General features: G+C 47.4%; 1 protein-coding gene and 1 non-coding gene across 6 annotated transcripts in view; one reads left to right on the top strand and one right to left on the bottom strand.

Moving 5' to 3' along the window:
* ZCWPW1 (zinc finger CW-type and PWWP domain containing 1) overlaps window positions 1-13,292 on the top strand; it is a 37,287-nt gene extending 23,995 nt beyond the window's left edge. For 4 of the 5 annotated variants that reach the window (XM_058680709.1, XM_058680707.1, XM_058680706.1 and 1 more), the window contains exons 12-17: window positions 1,989-2,072; window positions 2,969-3,035; window positions 3,638-3,720; window positions 4,597-4,657; window positions 5,104-5,244; window positions 6,117-6,430. In XM_058680709.1, coding sequence (XP_058536692.1) covers window positions 1,989-2,072; window positions 2,969-3,035; window positions 3,638-3,720; window positions 4,597-4,657; window positions 5,104-5,244; window positions 6,117-6,430 — 750 coding nt within the window. Of the gene's footprint in view, window positions 1-1,988; window positions 2,073-2,968; window positions 3,036-3,637; window positions 3,721-4,596; window positions 4,658-5,103; window positions 5,245-6,116; window positions 6,431-13,177 lie in introns of those variants that run through there. The other variant, XM_058680711.1, reaches the window with a different exon arrangement.
* LOC101524408 (uncharacterized) lies at window positions 7,305-8,642 on the bottom strand. Its single transcript, XR_009247576.1, has 3 exons — window positions 7,764-8,642; window positions 7,518-7,549; window positions 7,305-7,371 (listed from the first exon to the last, which is right to left on the bottom strand). It is a non-coding gene; the product is annotated as an uncharacterized LOC101524408 (transcript).
* Window positions 13,293-13,829: the final 537 nt, after the last annotated feature.

The raw sequence follows: 13,829 nt of genomic DNA, 5'->3' as shown, positions 1-13,829 counted from the left end.
TTCCCTGAGCTCTGCTGGGGTTTAGTCAGCAATGCCCTACACCCCTGTCCTGCTCCTGCTTATGACAACAAAAAAGTTCCAGGTACTGATTGGGGGATGCAGAATCTCCCCTAGGTGAGAATCACTAGATTGGCTAACTTATATTTCTTCTCTATATTCACTTTGTAGTTTAAAATGAACAGCTTTAAAATGAGCAGAGTCCCAACAGCTCAGAGGCCTTGGATAATCAAGCCATGAGTACAAAGTCAAGAAGCTTGATCAAAGAAATGAGAGGGACATTTGGTCCAGCAGTTGGGTAGCCTATGTCCGTGCTGGAGTACCTGGTGGCTCTGCCTCCTAATTCCAGCTTCCTGCCAACGCAGACTGGGAAACAGTGGTGATGGCTCATTTGGGGGTTTCTGTCACCCATTCAGAGACCTGGATTGAGCTGCCTTCAGCCCAGTGCAGAAGCCTCAGGGAGCATTTGTTTAGTGAACTCAGGAATGGGAGTTCTATCTGTTGCTATCTCAAAACAAAAATTTTTCAGACTCTTAGGAATAGAGTAACCTGAATTTCAGTCTTATATTTCCATGGGATGTGGGACTCACTTTAGAGATGATATGAGAAGATTGGTTGAAAATATTTCTAGGAATCAAGGAATGTACCAGAGGGTTAAGAAAAGCAGTAAATGTCAATGCAGGAGCTGAAACTAAATGTAGTTAAAGATAATGTCTGGGTAGCATTGTGTTGGAATCACTTCATTAATATTTGCTATCATTTTTATTATTTTTTTCTTAATTGAAAGGCAGAATGATAGGAAGGGGAGGAGGCAGAAAGTAGTATCTCCCATTTGCTGGTCCACTCCCCAAATGGCCACAACACTGGGGCTGATGCAGGCTGAAATTAGGAGATGGGAGTTCCCAGGAGGCCTCCCTGGGTGGCAGGGAGCAGCAAGGACTTAGTGCTGCAATGCAGATGCTGGTGTTGCGGGAGACAACTTGGCTCACTGCACCTCAACACAGATCCTTCTGACTCTTTATAAAAGATTTTGTTTGTTCATTAAATATTTGATTATTATTTGAAAGGTAGAGAGGGAGAGATAGATCTTTCATCCATGGATTCACTCCCCAAATGGCCACAACAGCCAAGCCTGGCCAGGCTGAAGCCAGGAACCAGGAGCTTCTACCATGTTTCCCATGTGGGTACAGGAGCCCAAATGCTTGTGCCATCCTTTGATGCTTTCTCAGATCATTAGCAGGGAACTGAATTGGAAGTGGAGCAGCTGGGACTTAACCAGCTCCCATATGGGATGCTGGCATTGCAGGTGGTGCCTTAACACCACAATATTGGCCTCAGAGATGTATGTATCTGTTTATTTAAAAGATTTGTTTATTTTTATTTGAGATGTAGAGTTAGAGGAGAGACAGATCTTTGATTTGCTGGTTCACTCTGCAAATGGCCGCAATTGCCAGAGCTGGTCTGAAGCCAGAAGCTTTTTCTGGGTCTCCCAAGTGGGTGCTGGGTCCCGAAGACTTGAACCATCCTCTGCTGTTTTCCCAGGCCATAGCAGGGAGATGGATTAGAAGTGGAGCCTCCAGGACATGAACCAGTTCCTACTATGCTGGGGTGCTGGCCCAGAGATTTATTTATTTAAAAGACAGGGCATAGGAAGGGAGGAGAGGCCCAGAGAGAGATTTTTCCATCCATTGGTTCACTCTCCAAATGGCAGCAATGTCCAGATCTGACCCAGGCTGAAGCCAGGAGCCAGGAACTCCATTCTGGTCTCGACATGGGTGGCAGGGGCCCAAGTATTTGGGCCATCTTCTGTTACCATTCCCAGCTGTATTAGCAGGAAACTGGACTGAAAGTGGAGTAGCTGACACATGATTTGGCACTGCAGTGTGGTTCCCATTGTCACAAGCATCAATTTTACCCTCTGTGCCTTTGATTACTAATTCTGAAGCTTGAAGTCAGTATTGATTATTGACTCTAACCTTCCTCTGTTTCAGAAAAAGTACCGGAACAAGGACTTCAGCCAGAAGCTGGGGGCAGCCCTAATAATGGCTCAACAGGCAGAACAGATCAGCATTCAGGTGGGAAAGTGTTGAGAAATGTTCTGGTTCCTCTTTTTTTTTTTAAAGAGTTATTTTTATTACAAAATCAGATATACAGAGAGGAGGAGAGACAGAAAGATCTTCCGTCCAATGATTCACTTCCCAAGTGGTTGCAATGACCAGTGCTGCGCCAATCCAAAGCCAGGAGCCAGGAACCTCCTCCAGGTCTCCCACGTGGGGGCAGGGTCCCAAGGCTTTGGGCCATCTTCATCTGCTTTCCCAGGCCACAAGCAGGGAGTTGGATGGGAAGTGGAGCTGCTGGGATTAGAATCAGTGCCCGTATGTGATCCCGGGACGTTCAAGGCGAGGACTTTAGCCACTAGGTCACGCCACTGGGCCCCTGGCTCCTCTTTAGGCCTTGGGCACAAAACAGACCACTCTCTCCACACTGCAAGGGAACTAGTGTCCTTCCCAGCTAAGTGGTCATTATCTTAAAACTCCTCTGCTCAGGCTGGAGTTCCTTGATTCATTAAGTCTTTCCTTTCCCTGTCTGCAGCTAGTAGGATCCTGTCTGGACTAGACAGACAGTCTGTGATAGGGTGCACCCCACCTCCCGGCTTAACCTCAAGTGTCAGGTACAGGTGCCCTACCCTCTCTTTCCTGCAGAGTGAATTTTTACCTTCACATTCTGCTGGTATGTGTAGGGGTTAGGGGAGAACAAGCAGTGAATTTCCTATTCATAATTATTTGCTGAATTACAAATTAACTGGAAAAACAGCATAATTAATATATCTCTAGAAAATTTCATATAAGCCTGATGCGATATTTCAATTGAAAATCAGATGGAAAATGAATGCAAATGTGTTTATTACTAAAATTTAGAAGCAGACAGAACCCTTTGAGTAGATGATGCTTTTATTTATTGTTTCCCACAGGAGCGAGTTGCCTTGTTTGGTTTCCAGAGCCGATATGCCAGGTCTGACAGCAATGGAGAAGGAAAAGGTAGGAATTGTGGGGGATGAGGACCAGAGTGATGGGGGGCAGCACCTGCTTTGGGGGACCAGGGTGATGAGGGGGGGCAGCATCTGCTCTCGGAGGACCAGAGTGATGGGCGGGGGGCAGCACCTGCTCTGGGGACCAGAGCGATGAGGGGGGCAGCACCTACTCTCAGGGGACCAGGGTGATGAGGGGGGCAGCACCTGCTCTCAGGGGACCAGAACGATGAGGAGGGCAGCACCTGCTCTCGTAGGACCAGGAGGACCAGGGTGACGAGCGGGGCAGCACCTGCTCTTGGGTTTTATGTTCCGTGTTGCCAGTCTTGTTCTGGCAGGCTCTTGTAAATGTCATTGAGCCAGTTCCCAAGTGAATGAGCAGATGGTTAGAGGCAATCATGGAAGAAGGAAGAGGGTGGGGGAGGGGAGGGTGTGTGTGAGCGGTGATGGACTTTGAAAGGAAACATGGGAATCTGGAGTCAACTATGTCGAGACATTCCCTTGACACAGAAGGCACAGTTAGAAGTCACACTCTCTAGGCTCAGTTCCATTACTTTATCAGCTATTTTATTGGGTAAATTATTTAGTCTTTTCTCTTTTTTCCTGCTGTAGACTTAAAGTCCTCTGAGGCTAACAGCCCAGAGTTTTGCTTGGAGAAGAAGGAGCCACAGATAGAAGACAAGGAGTCACAGAAGGTGAGATTAGTCACAATTAGCCACAATTGTGATTTAGATAGGATCTTAGAGTTTCCTACTGGCAAATTCCTGTGAGGATCTGGTTACCATACACTTAAATTTGTTAAGAAAGCGTCTGGTCCCTGCCGTGGGATAGCCTCGGCTGCTAGGAGTCTCACCTCTTAGGATTCACCAGGGAAGGAGGTTCTTTCACTCCTTAATATTCTTGTTTCTTACCTCTGTAGAAACTTCTTGATACCAATAATCTCAATGTCTGTGATGTTTCTTTGGTTCTTTCTATAACAATTTCAGAAAACAGTCAGTTGCTTTTCTACTCCTTTTACCCTGCTTGAGGATATTCATTCACTTGTTTTCTTAATGTCTCTTTCCAGGTATGTAAAATATATGGGGGCTGGTGCTGTGACACAGCAAGATTATCTGCCGTCTGCAGCACCAGCTTCCCATATTGGCACTGCTTCAGGCTCCCGCTGCTCCATTTCTGACCCACTCCCTGCTTGTGTCCTGGGTGAGGTGGTGGGGATGGTTCTTACATGAGCCCCTGCTGCCCAGTTGGGAAGCCTGGGGAGGCCCTTGTCTCCCGGCTTCACCCTGGCAGGCCCTAACACAAGTGTGTGTATATATGAATATACATATATAGTTTAAAATTTACCAAGCTTTGTATTGCTTGTGTTGTTTTTCTTTTTGCCTGCTTATGCAGTGACTAAGACTGATGGTGAGGTGATTGCACACTTTCTCTGTGTTGTCATAGGTTGAGGCTGTATCAGGCTCACAGAACCTGATGCGACTCCTCAAAGGCCAGTTAGGATTCTGTAGCATCCCTTTCTTTATAAACAGTTATGTGACTGACTTCATTTTTAATTTTTCCTTCATCCTCAGGACCCAACTTTGCCCAGTCCCAAGCAAGCCAAAATACGAACAAAAAATCCCAAACGAAAGGGTAAGAAAGCCAAGATGAAAATGGGACAGATCCCACAATTAACGCAAGACCAAGGTAGACAGCATAAAGGATCTATGGGAAGCTGCCCGTTATTGACAGTCTGTCAGCTCGAAGACCTGGGAAGACAGGCTAGACTCAGTGATGGTGTTAGCACAGGAGCCCCTCACTTCTGTGTACTGCGTTCTAAAGCCTTAGATTAACGATGGCAGGTTTAAGATTCTCAGCCCAGAAGGATGGCTTCCTGGAAAAGGCAGGCTGTCAGGGAGGGGGGCGAGTGGGGAACAGAAAGGAGATCCAGACGGTAAGACAGGGAGGAGGGGGAACTGGAAGCCACAGAAATAACGTCCTAGACTGAGACTGAGAAAACTTTCGGAGCAAAGATGAAATGTGGAGAGACCATCTGCTCTCAACTTAAAAGTAAATTTCCTTCATGGTTGTTGGGTCAGGGTGTGACACAGGAATGGCCAATGGACGAGGCGAGACCCTGCCAAGGAAGACGATGAAAAAGTCTCTGAGCAGTGAATCTGCAGCTCGTGCACCCACAGTGGGAAGAGAAGACCAGTGGGACTCAGATCTTGACCAGCCAGGTAGGAATGAAGTCCTTGCCTACACCTCCTCTCCCTTGATCACTTCTTTACAGTTACACAGCTTTTAATTCCTCTAAAGAAACAGTGAAAATTAGAATGAAAGAGCAGTTCTCAGATTGTACCCGGCATACTCCATAAACCCAGTGGTTGTTGATTCAGGCTGATTTAGGGACAGAGGGTGGGGAGAGACAAGAGAACTAATGTTCTTTTCTCTGCTTTTTACTAAAAAGGAGGAAGAAGAAAAGAAATTTTTTTTTTAAATCTATTTGAAATGCCAAGCATGAGAGGAGTATCAGGAGAGGCCTTAGCTCCTGGCTCTTTCCCTATATCTGCATAGCTAGGTGTGAGCCAGAGCCCAGAACACCACCTGGGTCTCTCACACGGGTAGAGGGCACCCAGGCACATGAGCCATCATCCGCTGCTTTCCAGGACACACTAACAGGAAGCTGGGGAGGAGCGGAGGAGCTGGAACTGGCATGTCAGTGTGGGATGCCAGCCTCCTAAGTGGCTGCTTGCTCTGTCACAATGCCTGCCGCTAGAGAGCTAGTGTCTGTTGAGGTGGCTAGATAGGTACTTCTGGGCCTGTTCCATTTAGTTCTGTGGTTCTGTGACCTGATGTTTGCCACTTCAAAGATAGAGAAAATGAAATCTGTGTTCAAGAGCCATGTCCAAGCGTGTGGTCCTTGGTTTGGATGCAATTTGTTTTTCTGACCACAAAACCCATGTTGTTGTCTTATTTATTTATTTATTTTAGCTGAGAAAGGCCATCTTCTCAGAGATTTCTTAGAAATAGGAATTTAGGAGTTTAACTTATTAGAGGTTGGTATAGGCTAATGTAGTAGGACACTCAACTTTCTCACCTTTTCATTTAGGCCCTAAGAAAAAATTTAAAACTCCTCAGAACAAGGCCTCAGGAGCCAGTCTGTCTGAGGAAGAAGTTAGCACAGTGCCAAAGAGCTTGGCCCAGCAGGCGCCACTGGGGGCCTGTCCCTCCCTGGGGACAGCAGGGCCCAGGCCCCAGGAACCAGCAGCCCAGGAGACTGAAACTCTCCCTTCTGAAGATGAAGTCTCCAGTGACTTGGACCTGGAGCAGCTCCTGGAAGATATTGGAAGAGAATCCGAGGAGAGAGAGGAACTACAGTACACAGACAGTGAAGAGGAGTTTGTAGTCCTCTTTGAGGAGTAGCCATGTGTGCCTTCCCTTCTGCCTCCCTACCCCGGAGCAGGAGGAAGGCTTGTTCAGGGGTGACCTGAAACATGGACAGATGTTGAGCTACTGACCAACTGTCAAGTTGAAGTCAGGGCCGCGCATTTGTTAATAAAACAGGTTTCCGAGGTAGTGGGTTTGGTTTGTGTCTAATCACAGGCTACCTTTTGGATCTTTTTGTCCCCTGCTTCTGGTGTGGACTGCCACAGTGCAGGAGTCTGGGGAGTCTGGTGAAGGGCAGGACCAAGGTCAGGCGCTGGCCCAGCTCCTTCCTTGAGCCAGCCCCTTACCCACCTGGCTCTTTTCTTTTCCATGCCTCTGATGAACAGTGTCTACCTGGGCTTTCGCAGTCTCTCACCAGGATGACACATGTGGAGCACACATCACAAGACGTGACAGATATCATGGGGAGGGAGGATTAGGGTAGTTCTGGGGGCAGGCCTTAGGTTCTGGGATGGCTGGCAGTATTAGGGGATTTTTGTGTTGTGACCTGATGCTGTTGTTTAAGGAGTCGTGCTGATTGTATACTGGAGTTCATTTTTGGTGGGAGAGACTGAAGGTGAAGGTGACATCATTTTGTGTTTACATGTATTCACACAAATTCTGTATTTATTTTTCTGAGCAAAGGCTAGAAGGTTGAGAGAAGGGGTTATTGCTGTTTGCCGCAGCTCTTTGGTGGCCTTTTGAAACCTCACTTCTGAGTCATCTGCATGTGGCCTCCGTTACAGGTGGTGGTTAAGATCCTTCCTCTCAGATTGGTGATTTCCTCTAAGGATGTCATCTTTCAGTCTCACTCATTAGGACTTTAACACAGAGTACACGGTCTCCTCCTGAGGGGCCTTAGGGGAAGGGTGGCAGAGAGGAGCCTTCGTGGAGGATGGATTGGAGAGGGAAAGGGAAGCGTAGACGATGCCGTCATCCTGGGCAAGGACACAGAGAGGGGGTTAGACAGGGAAGTGGAGCCATCCCCCCTTGCAGCAGAAATCTCAGACCTCCTTCCATTCCCTCCATTCCCTCCCTTCTCCAAGATTTGCTTAAACTTCAGCTCCAGCTCTGAGCAGCTTACCCTGAGGGTGAGCCCAGGTTCTTTATGTTGTCCTAGGAAAAAAAGTCAGAGGTCACATCTTGGTGTTAAAGCTAGGAGGGAGAGATGGGCAGGGGGCTCCAGCACTGAGGCTCCCTGCTAGGTGAGGGTCACATGGGAGGGTTGGGGTGAGGCCCAGTGTTGAGAGGAACCCAGATAGGCTAGGAGGTGTTTGGGGAAGAAGGAAGGGCTGAGGGCAGACACTGGGCTGGCTGGGCCAGGCCTTACCTTGATTCCCAGTGTTCTCATATTTCTCCTCAGTGTGCTGAGGGGGTTTCCTGTATGGCAGTAAGAGAGTGGGGAATCTACTAGAGGACAGGGCCTGGCTGTCCTTGCAGGGTGTCCTGCAGCCTGCCCTGGCCTCTTCAGGGTGAGTGTGGTGGTTTGAGGCCCTCTGGAGGAGGCCACCTGTGGGCTGGCCCAGCAGAGGTCCCCCATGCTCACTGGAGGTGGATAATTCTGGAGAAGCTGCTTGTACTGGATGGACTCAGGAGGAGGAGGCAGGGAGGCCAACCCCTGGTGGTTCTTGCTCTCTCACTCCCTCTTCCTGTGTCTGTGAGCAGTGCCTGGCTAGGCTGGGAGAACAGAAGCAAGTCTGTGACTGCCAGGTGCTCTGGGCAGGGCTGAGGCTGATCCTTGTGTGGCAAGGGGCTGGAGGAAGGAGAGCTGGGAAGGCAGGGAGGGGCTTCCAGTGAGAACACAGTGATGGCAGTGAGAGTGGGAAAAGGAGGAGAGGCGGAGGTGATGGGGAGGAGCACTGAGGGTGGGCAGGAGGCAGAGACCACACATGCTGCTGAGCAAGACAGGCCCACAGCAGCCAGAGACAGAGGGTGCATGGGACCCTGGCAAGTTACTACGGGAAGAGGACAGCACTGGTGGAGAGCAGGAAAGAGGAGGGCAGGATGGAGGAGCAGCTGTGTCTGGGAAGAGGTTCTAGGCAGAGGGAGCCAGCAGGATGGAGACTGAGGTCAGGTGCCAGGCCTGCCAGCGAGGGAGGACACAGAGCTGTGGAGTGGGCCTGCAGGTGGGCCGAGAAGTGCCTGGTGGGCTCCTTCCAAAGCCCTCCCCTTTGCCATCTCAGGACCCCCCTGCCCAGCCCAGGAGGTCCAGCACTTACCTGGCTGGAGTTTCGGCCTGGGTCTGCTGCCCTGTGGGAGGACCAAGAGCATGAGTGCCACCTGCCGGGGAGGTGAGGGTTAATCCACCTGCCTTCTCTGCTGTGTACTGCTCCCAGGCAGGGCTAGAGGGTCCAGGGCAGGAGGGGAGGGGTCAGCAGCCTCCCCCCTTGCCATTACGCATGTCTTCTCTGCGGTTCTCTCTGCATCTCCTGCTCCCTCCCCAGCCCTGCAGAGGAACTGTGTGTGTTGACTGTTCCTGCTGTTCCCATACCGGCACCTCACAGATGGAATTGGCCTTGCTGTCAGTCAGCCTTCTGTGTCCCCTCTGACACATTCCAATACCATTCATCAGCTGGTCCTGTATCTTCTCTCCTGGACCCCTTTATGCTCAGTCTCTGAACATCTGCCAGGATTCGGCCCCTGTCTCAGCAGTGTCCTCATGCAGAGGCAGTCTCACCTGGCTCATGGCCCTCACCATTCCCCCAGGTCCGGACCCTGCACTCCCACTCCTCAGCCAAGCCCTGCAGCTGAGCTCTTTCATTAATCATTGTGCCTAGGAATGTTAAAATATGAATTGTTATTTTCATACTAAAACTTTCTTCTGTTTCAGGATTCTCTGTCTCTTCCACTTCCTCTCTCCCTCTGAAACTTAGACAGGTTTAATTTATTTTGATTGTGTTAGAAGGATTCTTAGAAGACGCAAACACGTTTGGCCCAGTGGTTAAGCTGCTGCTTGGGAGGCCATTGTAATTAGAGTACCTGGGTTTGAGTCTCAGCTCCACGGCCCATTCTAGCTTCCTACTGATGCATATCCTATTAAGCCACAGGTGATGCCCACCAGTCATGTGGGAGGCCTGGATGGAATCCCAGGCTCCTGCCTGGCATGGCCTTGTCTGTTGCAGAAATGGAGGAGGTGACCCAGCAGATGGGTCTCTGTATTTCTGTCTCTTCTTTTTGGATAAATACATATATTTTAAAAGATTTTTAAATTTTTATTGGAAAGACAGAATTACATAGATAGGAAAGATAGATGAGACAGATCTGTCTGCTGGTTCACTCCATAAGTGAATTGATGCTATGCCAGTCCAAGGCCAGGACCCAGGAGCTTCTTCCAGGTTTCCATTGCAGGCAGGAACCCAAGCACTGGGACCATCTGCTGCTGCTTTCCCAGGCATATGATTAGGGATATGGTTTGGAAGTGGAGCAGCCAGGACTTGAACCCATGGCATATGTGATACCGGCATCACAGGCAGAGGCTTAACTTGCTGTGCCATAGTGCCGGCCCCAGATATATAAGTATTTTAAGAGATAACCGAGAAGGGCAGGTGCTGTGGCACAGTGAGGATATCTGCATCCCGTATTGAAGGGCAGGTTCAAATGCTGGCTGCTGCTGGTAATCTGGCTTCCTGTCAGTGCATCTTGGGCAGTGGCAGGTGGTGACATGGGTGCTTGGGCCTCTGTCACTTCTGTGGGAGACCTGGGAGATGCTGTGGTGGGCTCCTGGTTTCATCCTAGCTTAACCCTGGCTGTTGCAGATACTTGAGTGAACCAGTGAATGGAAGATCTTTTTTTTTCTCCTGGCAGCAGGAAATCAGTTAATTTATCTTTCAAGCAGATCAAAAAAATGAAGTATTTTAAAAAGACCTTGTTAACCGTTTCCAAGTGTACCGTTCACTAATACTAAGTATACTAAAGGTTATAAAACAGTTCGCCAGGCGTATTTCATTCTCCAAAACTGACATCCCCCCCTCCGCCCCCAGAAAGAATTGTCCCACGTCCCCTGCCCCCAAGCCCTGGCAGCCCCCATTCCACTTTGTTTCTACTAAGTTCCCTGAGTTCCTTATGAAGTGGAATCATAGCCTTTGTCTTGTTGGGAGTGGCTTATTTCACTTGGTATAGTGTCTTCAGTGTTCATGTTGGAGCAGGTGTCAGAATTTCCTTCTTTATTAAGTTGATAATGCTTCATTGTAGGTGTGAACTACATTCTGTGTATGCATTTGGCTATTGGTAAACCTTTCAGTTGCTCCCACTCTGGGTTAAGGGCATGCAAAGAGCCCTTCAAGACACTGCTTCCAGTTCTCGTGAACACATTCCTGTGGATGTGATTGTCACAGTGTATGCTTGTACTATTTAAGTTTTGAGAAGCCTCCAATACTGTCTTCCATAACAGTTGCAACTTCTTAAATTAGTGTACAATTTGGTCAAATTTGTTATTTTCTGTTCTTTTTGTTTTGTTCTTAAAAATAGTAATTATCCTAATGGTGTGTGACTGTAGTTGTGATTTGCATTTCTCTGATGATGAGTGATGTGGAACCTCTTTTCATGCTTTCTATTTATATGCCATCTTTAGAGAAATGCCTGTTTACATCCCTTGCCCATTAAATAAGTTTATTTGAGAGGCTTAGAGACACACTCAGGGAGAGGGAGAGAGCCCCCATCAGCTCTACTCCCCAGTTGCCTGCAATGGCCGGGATTGGGCAGAAGCCACAGCTATTCGCTGGGTAGTCAGTCCAGGTCTGCTACGTGGTGGCAGGAACTAGTTACTGCCAGAGTGGAGTATCGAGCCTTGATACTTTGGTACGGAACGTAGGTGTCCTAATTACTGTTTTAACCCCTAAGCCAAATGCCTACCCCATCACACTTTTATTTAGTTAATATGCATGAAAGCATGCAAAGTGAATGAGAGTGCCAGCTGGCCCCCATCCGCTGGCTTACTCCCCAGGTGACAATGCCAGAGCAGGGCCAGGTAGGGAGTCCTAGACTGTGGGTGACAGGGAGCCAGTCACCTGCTGCCTACGAGAGTTCAGGAAATGGAGATGGGCCTTGAACTTGGGCATTCTAATATGGAATGCAGGCTGCCCATCAATCATACCTCCACCACACCCTCTTGCCCCAACCTCAGCTAAATCAGGATATTTGATTTTTGGTGTGAGTTGTAGAAGCTTTTTGTATTCTAGATTTTAACCTCTTGTCACATGTTTTACAAACATTTTCTCCAGTTCTGTAAGTTCTCTTTTCATTCTTTTAATAGTGTCTTTTGATGAAGTCTTTATGTGTGATACAGTTCTTTTGGCCTGTCTTTTCTTGAGGGGAGGGGAATTGTGTTTTTGGTGTCATAACAAAATATTGATTTCTAATTATTGAATTTTGAATCCTACAGTGTTGAATTCATTCATTATTTCTAATAGATCTTTTATGGAATTTTCACAGTATAAAAGTTTGTCACATGTAAATATTTTTTTACTTCTTCCTGTCCAATTTGAATAGCCAATTTTTTTCCTTGCCTAATTGCTCTGGCTTGGACCTGCAGTGCTGTGTTGAATAGAATGATGGCATCCCTGCCTCATTCCTGATCTTAAAGGTGATACTTTGAGGATCGAGTGGTATTAATTATGAGCTTTTCATAATGGCCTTTATTATGCTGAAGTATTTTCCTTCCTTTGGTTTGTTTTTATTATGAAAGGCTGTTGATTTTTATCATTGCTTTTTCTGCGTCAGTAGAGTGTCAGGTGGCCTTTGTTCTTTGTTAATGCAGCACATTGACTGATTTTTTTGAAATAATATTTTGGTTTTTATTTGAAAGGCAGAATTAGAGAGGGAGAGAGAGATCGTTCACCTGCTAGTTCAAATATCCACAATAGCCAGAGCTAGGCTGATCAAAAGCCAGGAGCCAGGAGCTCCCATGTGGGCGCAGGAGCCCAGGTACCTGGGCCACGCTCTGCTGCCTTCCTAGGCCACAAGCAGAGAGCTGGATTGGAAATACAGAAGCTAGGACATGAATTGGCACCCCTCTAGGATGCTTTTAACCCAGTTGGAGAATGAGTGCGCCATGCCATTGCACCAACCCCTGTTGGCTATTTTTTGTGTTGTGCCAACTTTGTATTTCAGGAATAAATTTGACCTGATCATGGTGTATAACCCTTTTAATGGGTGGTTGAGCATGACTTCCAGGTATTTTGTTCAGGATTTGTATCAGCATTCAAGAATGTTGGCAGTAGCTTCACCACCACCCTACCCCTCCACTTTGGTAGCAGGTAGAGTGTCTCTGTCTGGCTTTGGCTTCAGGATACAGCTGACTGCATAGAATGAGCTTGAAAGTCTTCCAGTTGTCTCTGTCATTATTCCACTATAACTGCTTTGTAACCTCAATGAACTCATGTTCCTTGACAACACACTCTGTTTCCACTCATCTAGCTGCCTGGTGACCCTTCTCTCTGTTCATGCTGCCTCATTCACTCCTTGGCTTCCTGTGGTTCTTAGCTGACAAGTCTCAAATCCTGGATGGCAGGGAGTGCTGTTGGCCGTTCTAGTATCCTTTGAGTCTTTTAAGCTACATGACAGAAAATTGATCTCTGTTTGGGGTGGCAGTGTGTTCCCCAACAGACAGATGCAGGACACAGAGGACTAAATTCTACCTGATAAGATAAAATAGAAATTGTGAGTCGAACATTTAGGAAGGCTCTTTAGAAGGATAAACAGGTGATTGGGACATAATCCTTTTTGTCCTCTTTCTTTTGTTTCTAGTTTGAAACTCAAAAATGATGAAGATGAAGGACCTGGGAGCAGATAGGCAGGAGCCTGAGTGCTTAAGGTCGGTGGCCTCTGATGTCTGCCTTCAGATCCTTTTAGAAGAGAAAGTAAATAAACCATCTTACTGAAGCCCCTGGTGCTTCTCATCTTGGGTACTGGTAGCTGAATACAGTTCCTTATCAACACAAGTTTGTAAGGTTTGTAAACACAAATGGTTAAAACTGTTGTGAAACCCCAAAGATAAGAGGCTTGTCCAAGTATGGGTTCCTCAGTGAGTGGAATCTGCACCACATTTCCCTGTGACTGTCAGATTTCCCTTCAATGCCTGCCAGCCTTTCGGACTCGGGATGACTGCTGTGACTTGGGTTTTCTGTCTTCAGGGGGGAGATTTTCTCTACTCTTCTGTTACAAAACAGTCTCACAGTTTTTCTTGTAGTGCTGTGGCCAATTATTTCCTCATTTAAATATTTGATAGCTGTGGAGTTAATATTGGTGTAAATTAAGAGAAAAGAGTGAATGTTATAATATTACCTTTCTCTCATCTGGCACCCAGGTATTTTGAACTCTATGTATGGAATGGCCTGTTTCATGATTGAATTAAAAAAGCTGGATTTTTAGTCCATCAGAACTAACTTATGTGCTAATT

Source organism: Ochotona princeps, chromosome 24 (genome assembly GCF_030435755.1).
Source record: "Ochotona princeps isolate mOchPri1 chromosome 24, mOchPri1.hap1, whole genome shotgun sequence".
Taxonomy (NCBI): Eukaryota; Metazoa; Chordata; class Mammalia; order Lagomorpha; family Ochotonidae; genus Ochotona; species Ochotona princeps.
This window is presented reverse-complemented; position numbering and strand designations above follow the sequence as displayed.